The 14030-nt window shown below is 42.6% G+C and overlaps 1 protein-coding gene across 1 annotated transcript; it reads left to right on the top strand.

Moving 5' to 3' along the window:
* The first annotated feature begins 2067 nt into the window (after positions 1-2067).
* Klrg1 (killer cell lectin like receptor G1) lies at positions 2068-13802 on the top strand. Its single transcript, XM_059256880.1, has 5 exons — positions 2068-2227; positions 4600-4713; positions 5962-6131; positions 12519-12616; positions 12936-13802. The coding sequence occupies exons 1-5, from the start codon at positions 2146-2148 to the stop codon at positions 13045-13047; spliced, it is 576 nt and encodes a 191-aa protein (XP_059112863.1). The 5' UTR covers positions 2068-2145; the 3' UTR covers positions 13048-13802.
* The last annotated feature ends 228 nt before the right edge of the window (positions 13803-14030 follow it).

The following is a 14030-nucleotide window of genomic DNA, read 5'->3' as shown; positions in this document are numbered from 1 at the left end:
TGTAGCCAGGCTGGCCTTGAACTCATGATCCTCCTGCCTCGGCCTTCTCAGTACTGGACTTACAGATGCATACCACCACACGACAGAATTTCCTTCCCTTTTACCACTGAATAATATTCAACTACAAGTATAAACTAAGTTTGATATTTTTTTCCTTTTAAGGGTGTCAGTATTTGTCCTCATGTCTGTGGCTAGGTCGCTGGTGGACCTTTTTGCTGTTTTCCTAGGCGTGTGTGTATGTGTGTGTGTGTGTGTGTGTGTGTGTGTGTGTGTGTTACTAGCAAGCACTACACAATCTCTGGTCTGACATTCAGCTTTTTGCTGTGTAGGGGGCCGTGTTAACGAGATGCAGTTTTATTTCATGAAGGAGCATCCTACTTTTCAGTCACACCTGTGGTGGATTCCTCTGCCGTCTTTCAGGTACCTCCCTCTGCATAGCTCTTATCATTCCTGGGCCATGCACATTCCAGCCATGTTAGCAGCTGGTGAGTGTGACCTCTGCCTTGTTTAGGACTCCTTTTCCTGTTCTGAGTCAGAAAGGACCCATGGGACCAGGGTGGAGAGTTGTATTCACCTTAGTAACTCTCTTTGCTCAGAGACCACCTCTCTCTCTCTCTCTCTCTCTCTCTCTCTCTCTCTCTCTCTCTCTCTCTCTCTTTCTCTCTCTCTCTGTGTATTTGTAGGCGGCAATTTTCCTGGTTGGAAACAAGTCCAGGACCTCTCTGCCATGGCTGGAAACAACTCTATTAGTTTTCATTAACCATCCCTGGTTCTCTCTCTTTCCCCTCTTCTGTCTTTATTCACTCAATTTAGCGATTATCTTAGGTTTCTGTTGCTGTGATAAAACATCATGACCAGAAGCTACTTGGGGAGGAAGGGGTTTATTTCATCTCACTTCCATGTAACAGTCCATCACTGAAGGAAGTCAGGGTGGGAACTCAAACAGGCAGGAACCTAAGACAGGAGCTGATGCAGAGGAGTGCTCTTACTACCTTGCTTCCCCTACCTTGTTCTGCCTGCTTTCTTTCTTTCTTTCTTTTTTTTGGGGGGGTTTTTCGAGACAGGGTTTCTCTGTGTAGCTTTGCGCCTTTCCTGGAACTCGCTTTGGAGACCAGGCTGGCCTCGAACTCACAGATATCTGCCTGCCTCTGCCTCCCGAGTGCTGGGATTAAAGGCGTGTGCCACCACCGCCCGGCTTTGCCTGCTTTCTTATACACCCCAGGCCCACCATTCCAGCGATGGCACCGCTCACAATGGGCTGGGCTCTCCCACATCCCTCACTAATTAAGAAAATGCCTACGGGTTTGTCTACAGGCCAGTCTTATGGAAACATTTTCTCAGTTGAGAATCCCCTTTCCCAAATAACTCTGGCCTGTGTCAAGTTGACAATAAACTAGCCAGGACAATGATCTCATCTGTTTTTCAATTCCCATGTTTTTCTTACTTGAGTTTTTATTGGCTTTTTTTTTTTAAAAAAAATAGTTTTATTATTTTTATTTTCTCCTACTAGAAACCAATTGCTGATACTTCATTAGTTTTCATTTCTCTTTGTAATTGTCTTTGCATAGAAAGATAAAGCAACGAGAAAAGGTCATGATGTATTTGCCACTGTGAGGAATAAAGGTGAACATAACCTGGAAGAATGTTCTGGGCTAGACAGTGCTGTGTCACACTCTCAAAATACGTGGGAATCGGTTTCTCCCGTGACACAGGCCCATGCAGCCAGCAGCCCATCATACAAGCATTCATCACTACTCAGAAGGTCCCCGAGATGATGGCAGCAGCTCTAGTTGGTGTCTATCTCTTTTAGAAGGGAAGTCTAGGAACTCCTCACTTTTAGTGCTGAATCCATATGGAAACTTCTGGGCTTGAACACTGTTATCCCAGCAGGGCAAGATGAGATGGGGAGTCAGAGTGCGCCTAACGAGCATCTAAGGAGTGTGCCACAGTCGCCCCTTTAAAGAGCAATTTGAATATGACGCTCTCTAGCAGCCCTAGAACTTGAATCATTTCCTGAAGAAATGCTTCTGTTTCTGTCAAGTTTCCTGCTGCTGTTTTACAGGATGGGCCATTTCCTCACTGGTGTATCTTCTCACCCTGCGCTCACTCAACGCTCTCGACTGAGTGTGGCAGCCTTTGGTAGAGATGACTGACAGCGCTGTTTACTACACATTGGAGCTGCCGGCTGCACCTCAAGCCCAAGAGGAGTCCAGACGGAAGCCCAAAGGTGAGTGAACCACGTCAGCACTGAAGACTGGGCTGAGGGCGAGTGGAGAGGAGAGCAGTCGGGAGGACAGAGTGCAGGAAACTGAGGACAGTTTGAAGAGGTACTTTTGGGTTCAGTTTGCAGTGCCGATGTGGGATATGGACTTTGGTGTGGAGCGCAGCTGTGATCTTTTCTAGGCACTTCTGCGACGCTAATGCCAAGCTAAGGCCAAGCAGTAGCAAAGCCATCTTTTTTTTGGTTAATTTTTTTCTTTATTCTTAAGGATTTTTATACATCTAGATAAGCATGCTATTCTTTACTGATCCCGATCTAAAGTAAGAGCTTTGCGAGAGAATTTTGTCTGCTGTCAAGCTTGGAGCAATTTACTCTAGCTGTTGAAATCCTACCGTCTCTGTTTCCCCAGCCATGGTGTGGAGAAAGCAACAGCTTTATTGAGGGGCAATGGTAAGACTTCTTGAGAGGAGAGTGGATCCACGAGTGTGGATTTGTTTCCTGTTCCCCACCCCACTTCTCTATTGCAACTGACTGTTGATGGGGAATAGAATGCTGAGCTCTGCAGATGGCTGGTCCTGTGATCTGGGGTGGGGTGGGGGGTCAGGGAGCACCAACACCCACCAAAAATCTGCATTTTCTGTGCAGATTCCCATCTGAGACAGGGACCAACGTAAATGCCCAAATTAGTACTTGATTTCACATCTCAAGCAGGTGACTACAGAGGATACAATCTCTTCTGCAGTTTGTAGACTGTCTTGTTTGTTATACACCCTTTCGTCATGTTTTCCTTTTTTCGGTTACAATTTTTGTTTGTTTGTTTTGTTTTTCGAGACAGGGTTTCTCTGTGTAGTTTTGCGCCTTTCCTGGAACTCACTCTGTAGATCAGGCTGACCTCAGACTCCCAGAGATCCACCTGCTTCTGCTTCCTGAGTGCCGGGATTAAAGATGAAATCTATTTGTTCGTTGTGGTTTGTGTCATATAATGCTAGTGATTTGGGATTCATGAGCCAAAATATTTATCATGCTGAACTCTTATGAACCTCTCTCATTATGAAATTACTTTAAGAAGCTGAGAATTCTTCATAGATACAAGTGTGTAAGAATAATTTATCTAAAATTTGAGTAAGTATATGAGACTAAATTAGAAAAATTAAATTCTCTTTCTCTTTCTGAGACAGAGTCTCATGTAGACCAAGCTGGCCCCAAACTTGCTGTATAGCAAAGATGACCTTGAATTACTGACCCTTCTGCCTCTACGTCCCAAATGCTGGCATTATAGTCATGAACCACCATATCCAGCTTCAAAACGATTGTTTTATTTAAAGATAACCAAAGGGATAAAAACATCTTTACAGTTGCTCTTTACACATAATTTCCACACCACCAAACTATAAGACATCTGTGATTTTTAAACAAAAATCTGAGAAAAATATTTTCACTTTCAAACTAGAAATACAACATTCTTAGAGGCTCTGTAGCCATAGTTTATATGACACAATGCTCCATCCTTAAACACAAGGCCAACCTATTCTAATTATATTTCCAATAGTTACATGCAAAACAAGGTGGATTTTATCATCTTCATCTGAGATGAAGGTTATTTCATTTCACTTTAAATTTTATTCATTTAAAATTTGAAGGATACGAAAGAAAACAAGCGAAAGTATCTCGCTTCTGTTTCTGCTCCTAACCAACCTCCCATTTCCTCTCTACAAGGGAAAACACTATGGAATGCCTGGATGGACTTCCACGTTTGATCTTAGCTGAAAGACAGAGAAGTGATCTTGGATAGACTTTAGTGATATCAAGCATCCCCTGTTCTGAGGAATATGTCTTTCTCTTAGTTATACATTTAAAAATCATTTCACATTGGCTTAAAAAATCCCTCTTCAGAAGCTACATATTTCATGGATATAAATATATTTGGCTGGTCTTTTGTTGATAAAAATTTAGATTTTTTAGTTGATAGATTTAGACATTCAGCCTTTTCTTCATATAGGCAGATGTTGCTGCCTTATAAGTATGGTATTTTGCACTTGCGTGAGTATCTGTAGAAAAATGTTTCTCTAGGAGAAATTGCTGGGATGAAAGGCAAATGCTTTGCAGTTCTGGTAAATACGCCAAATTGTCCTTCAGTTCCCAAGAGGCAGAGACTGTCTACATACTAGCTCACTATCCAAGAGTGCAAGCATAAAAGCTACAATCCCAAATGCAAGAGTTTCCTTTAACTCGAGAGCAAGTGCCAGACTGAACCAGCAAAGAAACCTATGTGGCCTGGGTTTCTGCTTTCGGAGGTGGAATTGCTTCAAGACATCCGAGATTCTTGCCTGAGTTTCTATGTCTGGGTCAGGGTCTTGCATTGGATTGTGTCTCTGCAGCTGTCTTACCCAGGCCCCGCAGTCTTTCCTGCCTTGTGACAGTGGCTTTGGGGCTTTTGACCATGATTCTCATTCTCATGAGTTTGCTGATGTACCAACGGATCCTGTGCTGTGGTAAGTGCTGACTTCACCCCAGATTAACCTTTCATTCTGTATGAAAAAGCAAGATGACTGTCAGTGACAGAGCTGTACAGACTTTACTAGAGAATTCTAAGGATTCAGCCCCTCTCTCCACATTGTATTCAGGCTGTAACTTTCTGCAGAGAAACTCCCAGAAAGTTGGGACTTTCTGATCCAGGCTGATTATACCACAGTTGTCTGGAAAAGCCGCAAGTCCACAAAATGCAATTAACACTTCAGTTTGCAGACCCCAATCCTGGTACCGTGTGCAGCCTTTCCACAGGAAGTGACCTAGTCCTTATGTGACAAGGAAAGCTCTTCCCACTTTTTGGCTCCCAGTCTAGAATATGTAGTCTGACCACAGTTGTATGTGTTTATGTGCTCTCATGGTCCATGGCAGAATGGCTTGTGGTGAGTTTATGCAATGTGTCTCATGGAAGGAGAAAACCAATAGATTGTGGAACCTTATTTGAAGTCCCTGAGATGTTTCCACAGTGCCCATTCGTTTCAAGTGCTTTAAAAGAATGAGGATTGTATCTTCTAGAAAAACCTAGCAAGGAGAATTCTAGCTCTTTTCACTTTACCATCTGATGTGCTTTTCTGTCAGAAAAAATTACATATATATATACATACACATATATACATATACATACATACATACATACATATATATATATACATATATATACAAGTAAGTCAGTTTTTCTGAGTATAAAAATTCTTTCCAATTTCTATTGGCTCCAGATGATCACATCTGTTGGTTGGTTCTTTCTGGTTTGTTTCCTTTTCCAGTACACATTGTGGCATGCTGTCTTGAGGCTGGACATCTTGAATGATTCTGCCCATGTAGTCATACGTTAGGGATGTACCCATGTAGCTCTACAGTGAATGCATTGGGGATATACAGACAGTACATAGATATGTGCCATGCAGATGCTTGCATCCTTTATGCAGTGTGTATGTATCACATGCATACAGATGATTTTCAGTGTACTGCACACTCTGCAGTCCTCAGGCAGACCAGACCTTCTGTCAGACTCCAAGCTTGCTTAGCCGTGTGTACATCAGAACTGGTGAGCTGGATATTGCGTACCATTCAGTTTGAGACCGTGTGTTATGGATTTCCTTAAACTTTAGTTTGAAAAAAGATAAGGCAAGATAGACACTGGAGATGCCATGTTTTCTTATACCTCCCTTTTACTTTGGTCCAAAAAGATGTGAGCTGTGTCCTCTTCCTTCTAGGCTCCAAGGACTCTGTGTGTGCCCACTGCCCCAGCTGCCCCAACTTCTGGATGAAGAATGGTAGCCACTGTTACTATTTCTCAGTGGAGCAAAGGGATTGGAATTCTAGTTTGGACTTCTGTGCAGACAAAGGCTCACATCTCCTTACGTTTCTGGATGAACAGGAAGTGGTAAATAAAAACATGTAGAAAGTAGAGAGCTATTTCCCTCTCCTTCTCTCCTCCTCTCCCCTCACCCATTCTTTCCCTCCTTTTAGATGAGATCTTGTATGTAGTTCAGGATGGCTTTGAACTTGTGATCTTCCTGCCTCAGCCTCCTAGCTTTTGTATGCATGTGTATGTGTGTGTGTGTGTGTGTGCGTGCGTGCGTGTGTGTGTGTGTGTGTGTACACGCACGCATAAACAATTGTTTATTTATTTGTATGTCTATTTGAACAATTATTTATTTGTGTATGTGTGTGTGTGTGTGTGTGTGTGTGTGTGTGTGTGTGTACATACATGCCATGGTGTGCTTGTGTACATGCTTGTGTGTGTGTGTGTGTGGGGCGAGGTGAGATGGTGGCAAGCATTTCAGCAAAGAACTAAGCCTAAAACACAGACTTAGTTAAAAGGCATTGGGTCCTGAAACACGCAGGCCAACAAGGCAGCAGTGATTTCTGCGGAGTCTGTGGAGGGAGGAAAAGGAGAGGGACCGCAGGACAGAAGGGCCACGCTAGGGACTTAATGTCCTCACCTGAGTGTTTGTTGTCTTTTCCTTCATTGGAATGCAGTGGATTCTAAACTGGAAACTGTCCAGAAGGTTGACTTAAAAAGGAAAGAAACCGGGGGTCCTGTTTCCTAAGTTCCTCTCCATACTTCTGCTGGTCCTCGAGGAGGTTAGCAGTGTGAGGAGTCGATATCCTGGCACAAACTTGACCAGACTCGATTACAATTTCTTGTAAAAAGAAAGTAAGAAATCTTAGTTTGGTTTTTCATGTTAATATCTTGATTTTTTTTTTTGTTTTGATATTACTGTTTGCTTTAATTTGGGGGAAATAAAATCAAATCACAGAGAATAGTTAATTAGTAATTGAAAGGTAGGAATTTGTAGCCCAGGCTGGTTTCAAATTCATGATTTTCTGGACACAGCCTTCTTCTCAGATTAACCTACTGGGATTAAAGGAGTCCACACACACCTGGTTTGCTAATTCCTATTTTGAGAATAGATGAGAAATGTAGTTTATTTTCTCTCAAAAGAACACGTATACACTTGAAATCCTGGAAGGATCTGAACTCCAAACCATTCCTCAGAGATTTGCTTTTCCTTCACCCCTTCTCTAAGCCAAAGTGGAAGAGACACTGGAATCTTTTCACTACACAGGGGAAGAATAGCTTTGTTTTCGGGAACTTTCGTAGCAACTGGTTTCCTTTTGTTATAGCTGTTTTGAGGTTCAATAGCAAAAGTGAGCAATTAGCTCGAAAAGTTTGCCTCCCAAGCTACAGACACAGCATCAGTGAGTCACACCACAAGACAAGTGTGAATTGGCCACAGAGAATTAGCGGCAGCCGCAACATAAATGACACCATGCGCTGAAGAGTTTGGGAAGGGCTAAGATGCGGAGTGTCTGAGACTTGGCGCTGTCTCTGTCTTTCTGCCCAGAGGAGGAGAGGTTTCTAGAGGGATTTTGCCTTTCTTTCCTTATGTTTCCTGGCTCCTGTACCCACTGCAGAGAACACTTGCTAGAGTTTAGTCAGCTGCATTTCCAAAATGAGACTGCTTTCTCTTAACCCCTGAGCCCTGGGTTCCAGTCAGCGTTGGAGGTTGTCGAGTGCCCCGATGGATTTAGTAACAGCTACTGATAAGTTTCTTTCCACATTCTCGTGGATTCTTACTTGATTCTTTTTTTTTCTTTCTCCACCTTTTGTCAAATTCTATAACAAAATGGTAGGTTGGTAGAGTGCGCTCTCCCACTATTCTCAAGGCAAGACTTGCTCACTATATTACAGTAGGAGCAATATTCCCAGTTTCATGCGTGGTCTGGAAATCTACCAAAAGACCACATCTAAGAACAAAAACCTGGGCCTGGTGGCACGTGCCTGTAGTTTCACCCCTCAGTAGGCTGAAGCAGGAGACGCATGTGCTCTGGGCCACCCTGGGCTACAGAGTGAGACTCTGCAGCTATACAAGCTTATTAAAACTGAAAACTTTCAGAGCAACCAGACGGTTCGGTGAGTAAAGGTGCTTGCCACCAAACCTGACAACCTGAGTTCGATCCCTGGAACCATGCCATAGAGGGACAGGACTGAGTCCTGCAAGCTGTCCTCTGACCTCCACGCCTGCGTGCTGTGGCTTGCCCCACTTCCCCAACATAAATAAGTAAATAATTTAAAGGTTTTAAACTGGCATTTCCTTGGTGTAATATACTCCCTCAGAATTAATTTGCTACAAACTGAGGCTATATGGTTATTATTTAAAAAAACAAACAAAAAAAAAACTTAGTTCATTTCTTTTCTTTTCAGCCCTGTCCTGAGCCTGGTTACAATTATTTTCAAATCATGTTTTTTTTTTTTCTTTACCACTCAATGTCCTTTTTGGTTTATTTAAGGCTCCCCTAAGGCAGCAAATCCCGTTGTTTTAAGACCTCAGGGAAACTTACTGTTTTTCAAGTTGATACCTACATGCATTGCTGTAAGCACTTCACATGAAAATTCTTCTCTCGTGTTTTTGAAAACAGGAGACATTCTGTCTAGAAACACACATCCTGTGTACCTAGAGTTTGTTGACACCTTATGTTTGACCTTGTGCTGTTAGTGGATAACACTATTTCACTTTTTTTCTTCCATCTAGTGCTAAATTATTCTAGGTAATTGTTAAAATTTGTGAAATATTTTATTTTTAGAGACTATTTAAGATTCTGATTTATTCTAATATTGCTTAAATCTTTTCAAATTCTTAAGATACAATTCTACCTATGTTTAATTATTATGAGCTTATGGTGATATTTTATTTGTATTAAAATGTTATTTGTATGTTAATAAATAAAGTTGCCTGGGGGTCAGAGCTATTAGCAAGCCATAGGAAAGCAGGGCAGTGGTGGCACACGCTTGTAATCCCAGCACTTGGTATGCAGAGCTGGGTAAGTCTCTGTGTGTTCAGGGATACAGCCATTATTGGATACACATGCCTTTAATCTCAATACCAATCATGGAAAACCTGGAGGCCTATACAGACAGGCCGTGACGAGGCAGTCATGTGGTTGGGTTTACAACCAATGAGAAGGCAGAACAGGAACTCTATATAAAGACTTTAACACAGGGGTAGCTCTGGTTCGGAGAGGTAGGACCACTGCAGGAGGAAGGGTAAGGTTTTAGCTCTTAGCTCTGACCTCTTGGCTTTCTTCTTTGCATTGGTTCTGTGTTTCTTATTTAATAAGAAGGTTGGTTACATCTACATGAGCTATGATTATATTCACATCCATTATTTTTCTTTGGGCAGCTTGGTTATGTTTTAGTCATTAAAACTGTGTTGATCCATCAAAACATCTGACTATTTAATATTTCTTTTGTGTGACTGGCTTTCCTCAATACGTATTAAAATAGCTCAGATGCATTCCATGGACCATATTAATTTGGAAACTTAAGGAATGTACTTTTGTGCCTTAAAGATAGTTTCATTTTAATTAAAAGTATTACCTATAAGTTGTGTATATATACATATATTTGCATATAGTATAGAATAGCTTGTATATGCAATATATATGGCTTTTGTTTGTTTGGTTTTGAGACAGGGCTTATGTAGCTCTGGCTGTCCTGGAACTCACTCTGTAGCCCAGGCTGGCCTCAAACTCAGAGATCCACCTGTCTCTGCCTTCTGAGTGCTGGGATTAAAGGTATGTGCCACCAAGCCCGGTTTAAAGTTTAAACATTGGCCTTAGAAAAAGAGGAAAGGGAAAGAAAAATATGCATTTGTTTAATTTTTTAATTAAAATTTAAAAATAACATCTTTGTTTCTTATTTTTAGTTTACGCATTTTTTTCCTTTCAAGCAAACATTAATCGTTCTGGAAGTGACACAACACCCAAGTGTTCCATTTTGCACTCTCTTTGTGAGATAAGAGTCCTGAGTAACACCCTTGGGTATATTTTTACAGTGTTTCTTCAGTCAGACACATGTACACGTGTCCACACACTCCAATGAACCAATCAGAAAATAGAAAAATAATTTTATCTGTGTTTGAAGGCGTTTTCCACATGGGATGCCCTTCAAGTATGAGTGATATCGGGAAAATTTTGAATATCTGGGTTCATCTTGAGGAGAAAGGGCTGGTCAAGTGGCTTAGCATCACATAATAAACCAGCGCAAGCAGGGAGTTAATGGACATGCTCTTTATTAGTCTGCTTCCTCCCTTGGAGCTGATGAGAAAACGCAATGAATATTTTCCTTCTCTCTTATGGTGAGGGAGACTGATCCAGAGCTCTGTATGTACTAGATAATCGCTTTACCACTGAACCCCAGCCCCAGCCCAAGAAATGAAAGGTTTTCTTAGAGAGCCAGGGAGAAAGCCGACAACACACTTTTCTCTTTTAATTCAAGCCATCTTTTTAGCAAGTGAGCTTAGAAATGCATGAAGGTCCAAGCCACCCCGGAACACTGGAATGCCACTTCATCCCAGTCCCTCTCCTTTGTTTTTCCTTGCTACCCTCGCATGCGCACTTAGGACTCAGTCGAGGCAAAAGGGGCGGAGATTTATGTTTAGGAGGCTTTTGCCTCTCCTGGCACAACACCTGACTCCACAGCCTACTGCTCCAGAAGTGCTTGCTGGATAGAGTTTCCTATATTTCCTCAAGGTGTTGGGCAGATTGTAAGCAAGAGTTCTTGCCATTACCATGATTATATTTAGTCAGAAGACACAAAGCCGTGAACAAATATGCTAACTCATGCTTTGGAGACACTGTGCAGTTGGAGGTAACAGTGACTGTGGGCACTGTTTTACATGGACCCCTCAGAAGCTGCACCGAGGCCTGCACGGTGACAGCCATGTGAAAATCCAGGGGGAGGGTGTTACAGTAAGAAGGAAACGCTGTGCAAAGACCTCAGGCAAGAATGTTCTTGGCCTGTTAGAAAAAAACAGAAAGAAGGTTGATGGGGCTGGAAGTTGGTGGATAAGTGGTTGGCAGGGCCCAGATCTTGCAAGCCTTTGTGTGTGTAATGAAAACCTGAAACCCAGCGAAGAGAAAATAGAGGAGATTCCAGGCTGAGTAAAGAGCACTGGAGGTTTTCAGGGGCCTGCCATCCCTGGGCATGCAGAGAGAGCTTATTCTTCACTGGCCTTTGAGCAGAGCCCTTTCTTCTTGCTGGTGAGGCTGCAGTCAGGCGAAGACCATCGACAGCAGAGCCCATACATTCCTTCTCTTCAGCCACTATCTGGCAGGAAAAGAACAAAAATGACAGCCAAATGGGACATTTAGTAGCGTCATGATAACAACAGAGTTGGAATTTCACTGGGCTTTCTCGATTCCTAATGAAAGACTATTTTCTCCAAAGGAAATTGTTCAACCAATGCTAATCTAAAATACCATAAAAAGGTCATTCAAGTAATTCAACCCAAATTCAATTAATTAAGCTGTCACTGGAAAATATTGAAAATGCAATTATTCATTATGTGAATGCTCAACCTTACAACAAGATTAATCTTCTTGGATTTATTCTTTGTTCTGTTTAATGTTTTGGGCAGTTCCCTCAGGGCATAAACATCTTCATTTGATTGTACCACGGTACAGAGCAAAGCATCATTTATCTTGGTCTACCACACATAGCACAGCACACAGGCTGGAGTACTTAGTTTAATTCTACCTTAAGGCCCATTGCCTTACTGTCCTCCTGCCCCCTTGTCAAATACAAGATTAAGGATTTGAAAAACGAGAGTCTAGTGGGAGGACACACAGGCATATTGCTTTGAGTTTAGCTGTAGGTGGTGTTTTGGATGAGTGAGGTGAGTGCTTCCGAAGCAGGGTCGAGCTTCTTTCTGTTGAATGCCTATCAGGCTCCATCTAATCAGAAAGGAAGTCACAATGGAAGGCAGAACTGTGGCAATGTCTTATCTGTTACACTGTAAGAATGGGCTTGTAAACTAAAGGTCAGGGCTGGGAAACGGCTCTTTGCAATAGACAGATTTCTGCTAGAACTCAGAGCCCCGTTCCAATTGGAAGCTAAAAGAGGGATTAGTTATCTGGAGACCAGGATGGCTCCAAAAGTCAAGGTTCCTGCTGAGAGTCCCTTTCGGCTCTTCCGTGGGTGTCTTTCCTTGGCTTTCGAGAGAGCTTCAGCTGTCTCTTATTTTAAGGCCACAGAATCCTGTCATGGGAACACCATCCTTATGACCTCACGGAAGCCTAATTAACTCAGATACCATCACACTGGAAGTTAGGGTTTCAATATATGAATTTTGGGGTACATAAGCATCCAGTCCTCACCCATTTCTGAGAGAGTATAAGGATGACTATGTGATTCCCTCAAGGGGTCTCCGGGGTTCTGCATCTTTGCCGTCCTTATTCACCATCTTCAATCTCTCTCTCTCAGATCCCGTTCCGAGAGCTCTTGGGCGTGGACTTTTACTGGATCGGCTTGAGGAACAATGGTAGCTGGATTTGGGAAGGTGGCCCAGTTCTAAGCTTACGGTAAAGTCTTTGAGGAGTGAGGGTGGGGAGGAAGAGAGGGAAAACCGGGGGCTTAGGAAGCAGAAGGAAAACACAACAGACGGCAGAGAGTGAAAAGGAGAGATGACAAGGAACAAAGACAGGAATGAACAGTGGTGATCCCAGGAAGGTCAAAAATGTGGTGACATTTTCAAGGGGCAGAGAAGGCCATTTATTCTCCTACTGCTTTGGGACCTGAGGGAGCTGAGAAGGGGACAGATTCAACTTTTTTCTTCCACGACTTTCAAGCCTTCAGCTGGGCACGGTACCAAAAGCAACTGACACCTCTGATTGCTTACAGGATTGCTCGTAACAGCGTGATACAGAGATGCGGTGCCATCAACAGAGCTGGCCTTCAAGCCTCTAGTTGTGAAGTCCCTTTGCAGTGGATTTGTCAGAAGACCATACACTGATGGATGCCACTATGTTCTGGGCCTTGGCTCTGCCACATGTCTTTAAAAAGAGGGAACTGGCCCGGGAAATCTTTGTTCACAAATGTATGCCTCACAAACACCAAACCTCCTATGATATGCCATCAGACAGAGGATCAGCATAGCCTCCTGGGGGGTGACATTTTCCTGCTGGGCTTTTTTGGAGACTCTTTAAGTAAGTATTATGCTAGCCATTTAAAGTCTAGATCCGGGCAAATGAAATAGATAAAGTTTGTTTTAATGGTTGGCTCCCTTATCCCCGTCTCTGCCATCTCTGTCAATGATATGTGGCAAACTATTTATCCACAAAAGAAGAATGCAACTCTGCCATGTTCACATGTTACATGGAGATCAACTGGAAAGAAAAACACACACCTCACGTTCTCACTCATGCTTGGAAGCTAAACAAGTTTGTGCTGTAGTTGTAGGGAGAAGCGCGGTAGTTACAGAGTCCGGGAGCGGAACGGAGCGGTCCAGGTTGGCTAATGGTTTGCCTGGAGTGCTCCGTAGCTCAGTGGGGTGACAATAATGATCAGTAATTACTGTGTGGCTACCAATTTATTGTGAATTTCAAAATAGCTAGTTGAAAGGACTATGGGTATTGCCAAATGCCTGAGAGGATAGAGGAACTGACCACTCTGACTGGATCACTGACATTTTATACCTACATTGAAATATTGTGCTGTACCCCACAAATGTGCACAATTGTTATGTATCATTTAAAAATTAAAATCAAATAAGTCACAATTAAAATAAAAAAATACCATTCTGCTCCATTTCTATTTTATACTCTGATCTAATCTGAAGAACCAGGTGCATGTAGTGTTTTGGTGAGGTCCTTTTCTGTGCACTGGCGTGAAGCATACAGAATATGTGAGATAACGTGCGTTCTGTCTTTGTGCATTCGGTCCTGCCCGTGGCTCTTGGTGCTTGAAGTTTCATTCTAAAACACGGCTTGCTGCGAG

Source organism: Peromyscus eremicus, chromosome 3 (genome assembly GCF_949786415.1).
Source record: "Peromyscus eremicus chromosome 3, PerEre_H2_v1, whole genome shotgun sequence".
Lineage (NCBI taxonomy): Eukaryota > Metazoa > Chordata > Mammalia > Rodentia > Cricetidae > Peromyscus > Peromyscus eremicus.
Note: the sequence above shows the minus strand (reverse complement) of the source record. Positions and strands in the feature narration are given on the sequence as shown.

What these genes read in the sequence shown, in the direction of transcription:
- Klrg1 (XM_059256880.1), top strand. Translation starts at nt 2,146, where the DNA reads ATGACTGACAGCGCTGTTTACTACACATTGGAGCTGCCGGCTGCACCT. An exon ending in GTCCAGACGGAAGCCCAAAG is followed by an intron (nt 2,228 to 4,599) that starts GTGAGTGAACCA and finishes GTGTCTCTGCAG; the next exon opens with CTGTCTTACCCAGGCCCCGC. An exon ending in CCAACGGATCCTGTGCTGTG is followed by an intron (nt 4,714 to 5,961) that starts GTAAGTGCTGAC and finishes TCTTCCTTCTAG; the next exon opens with GCTCCAAGGACTCTGTGTGT.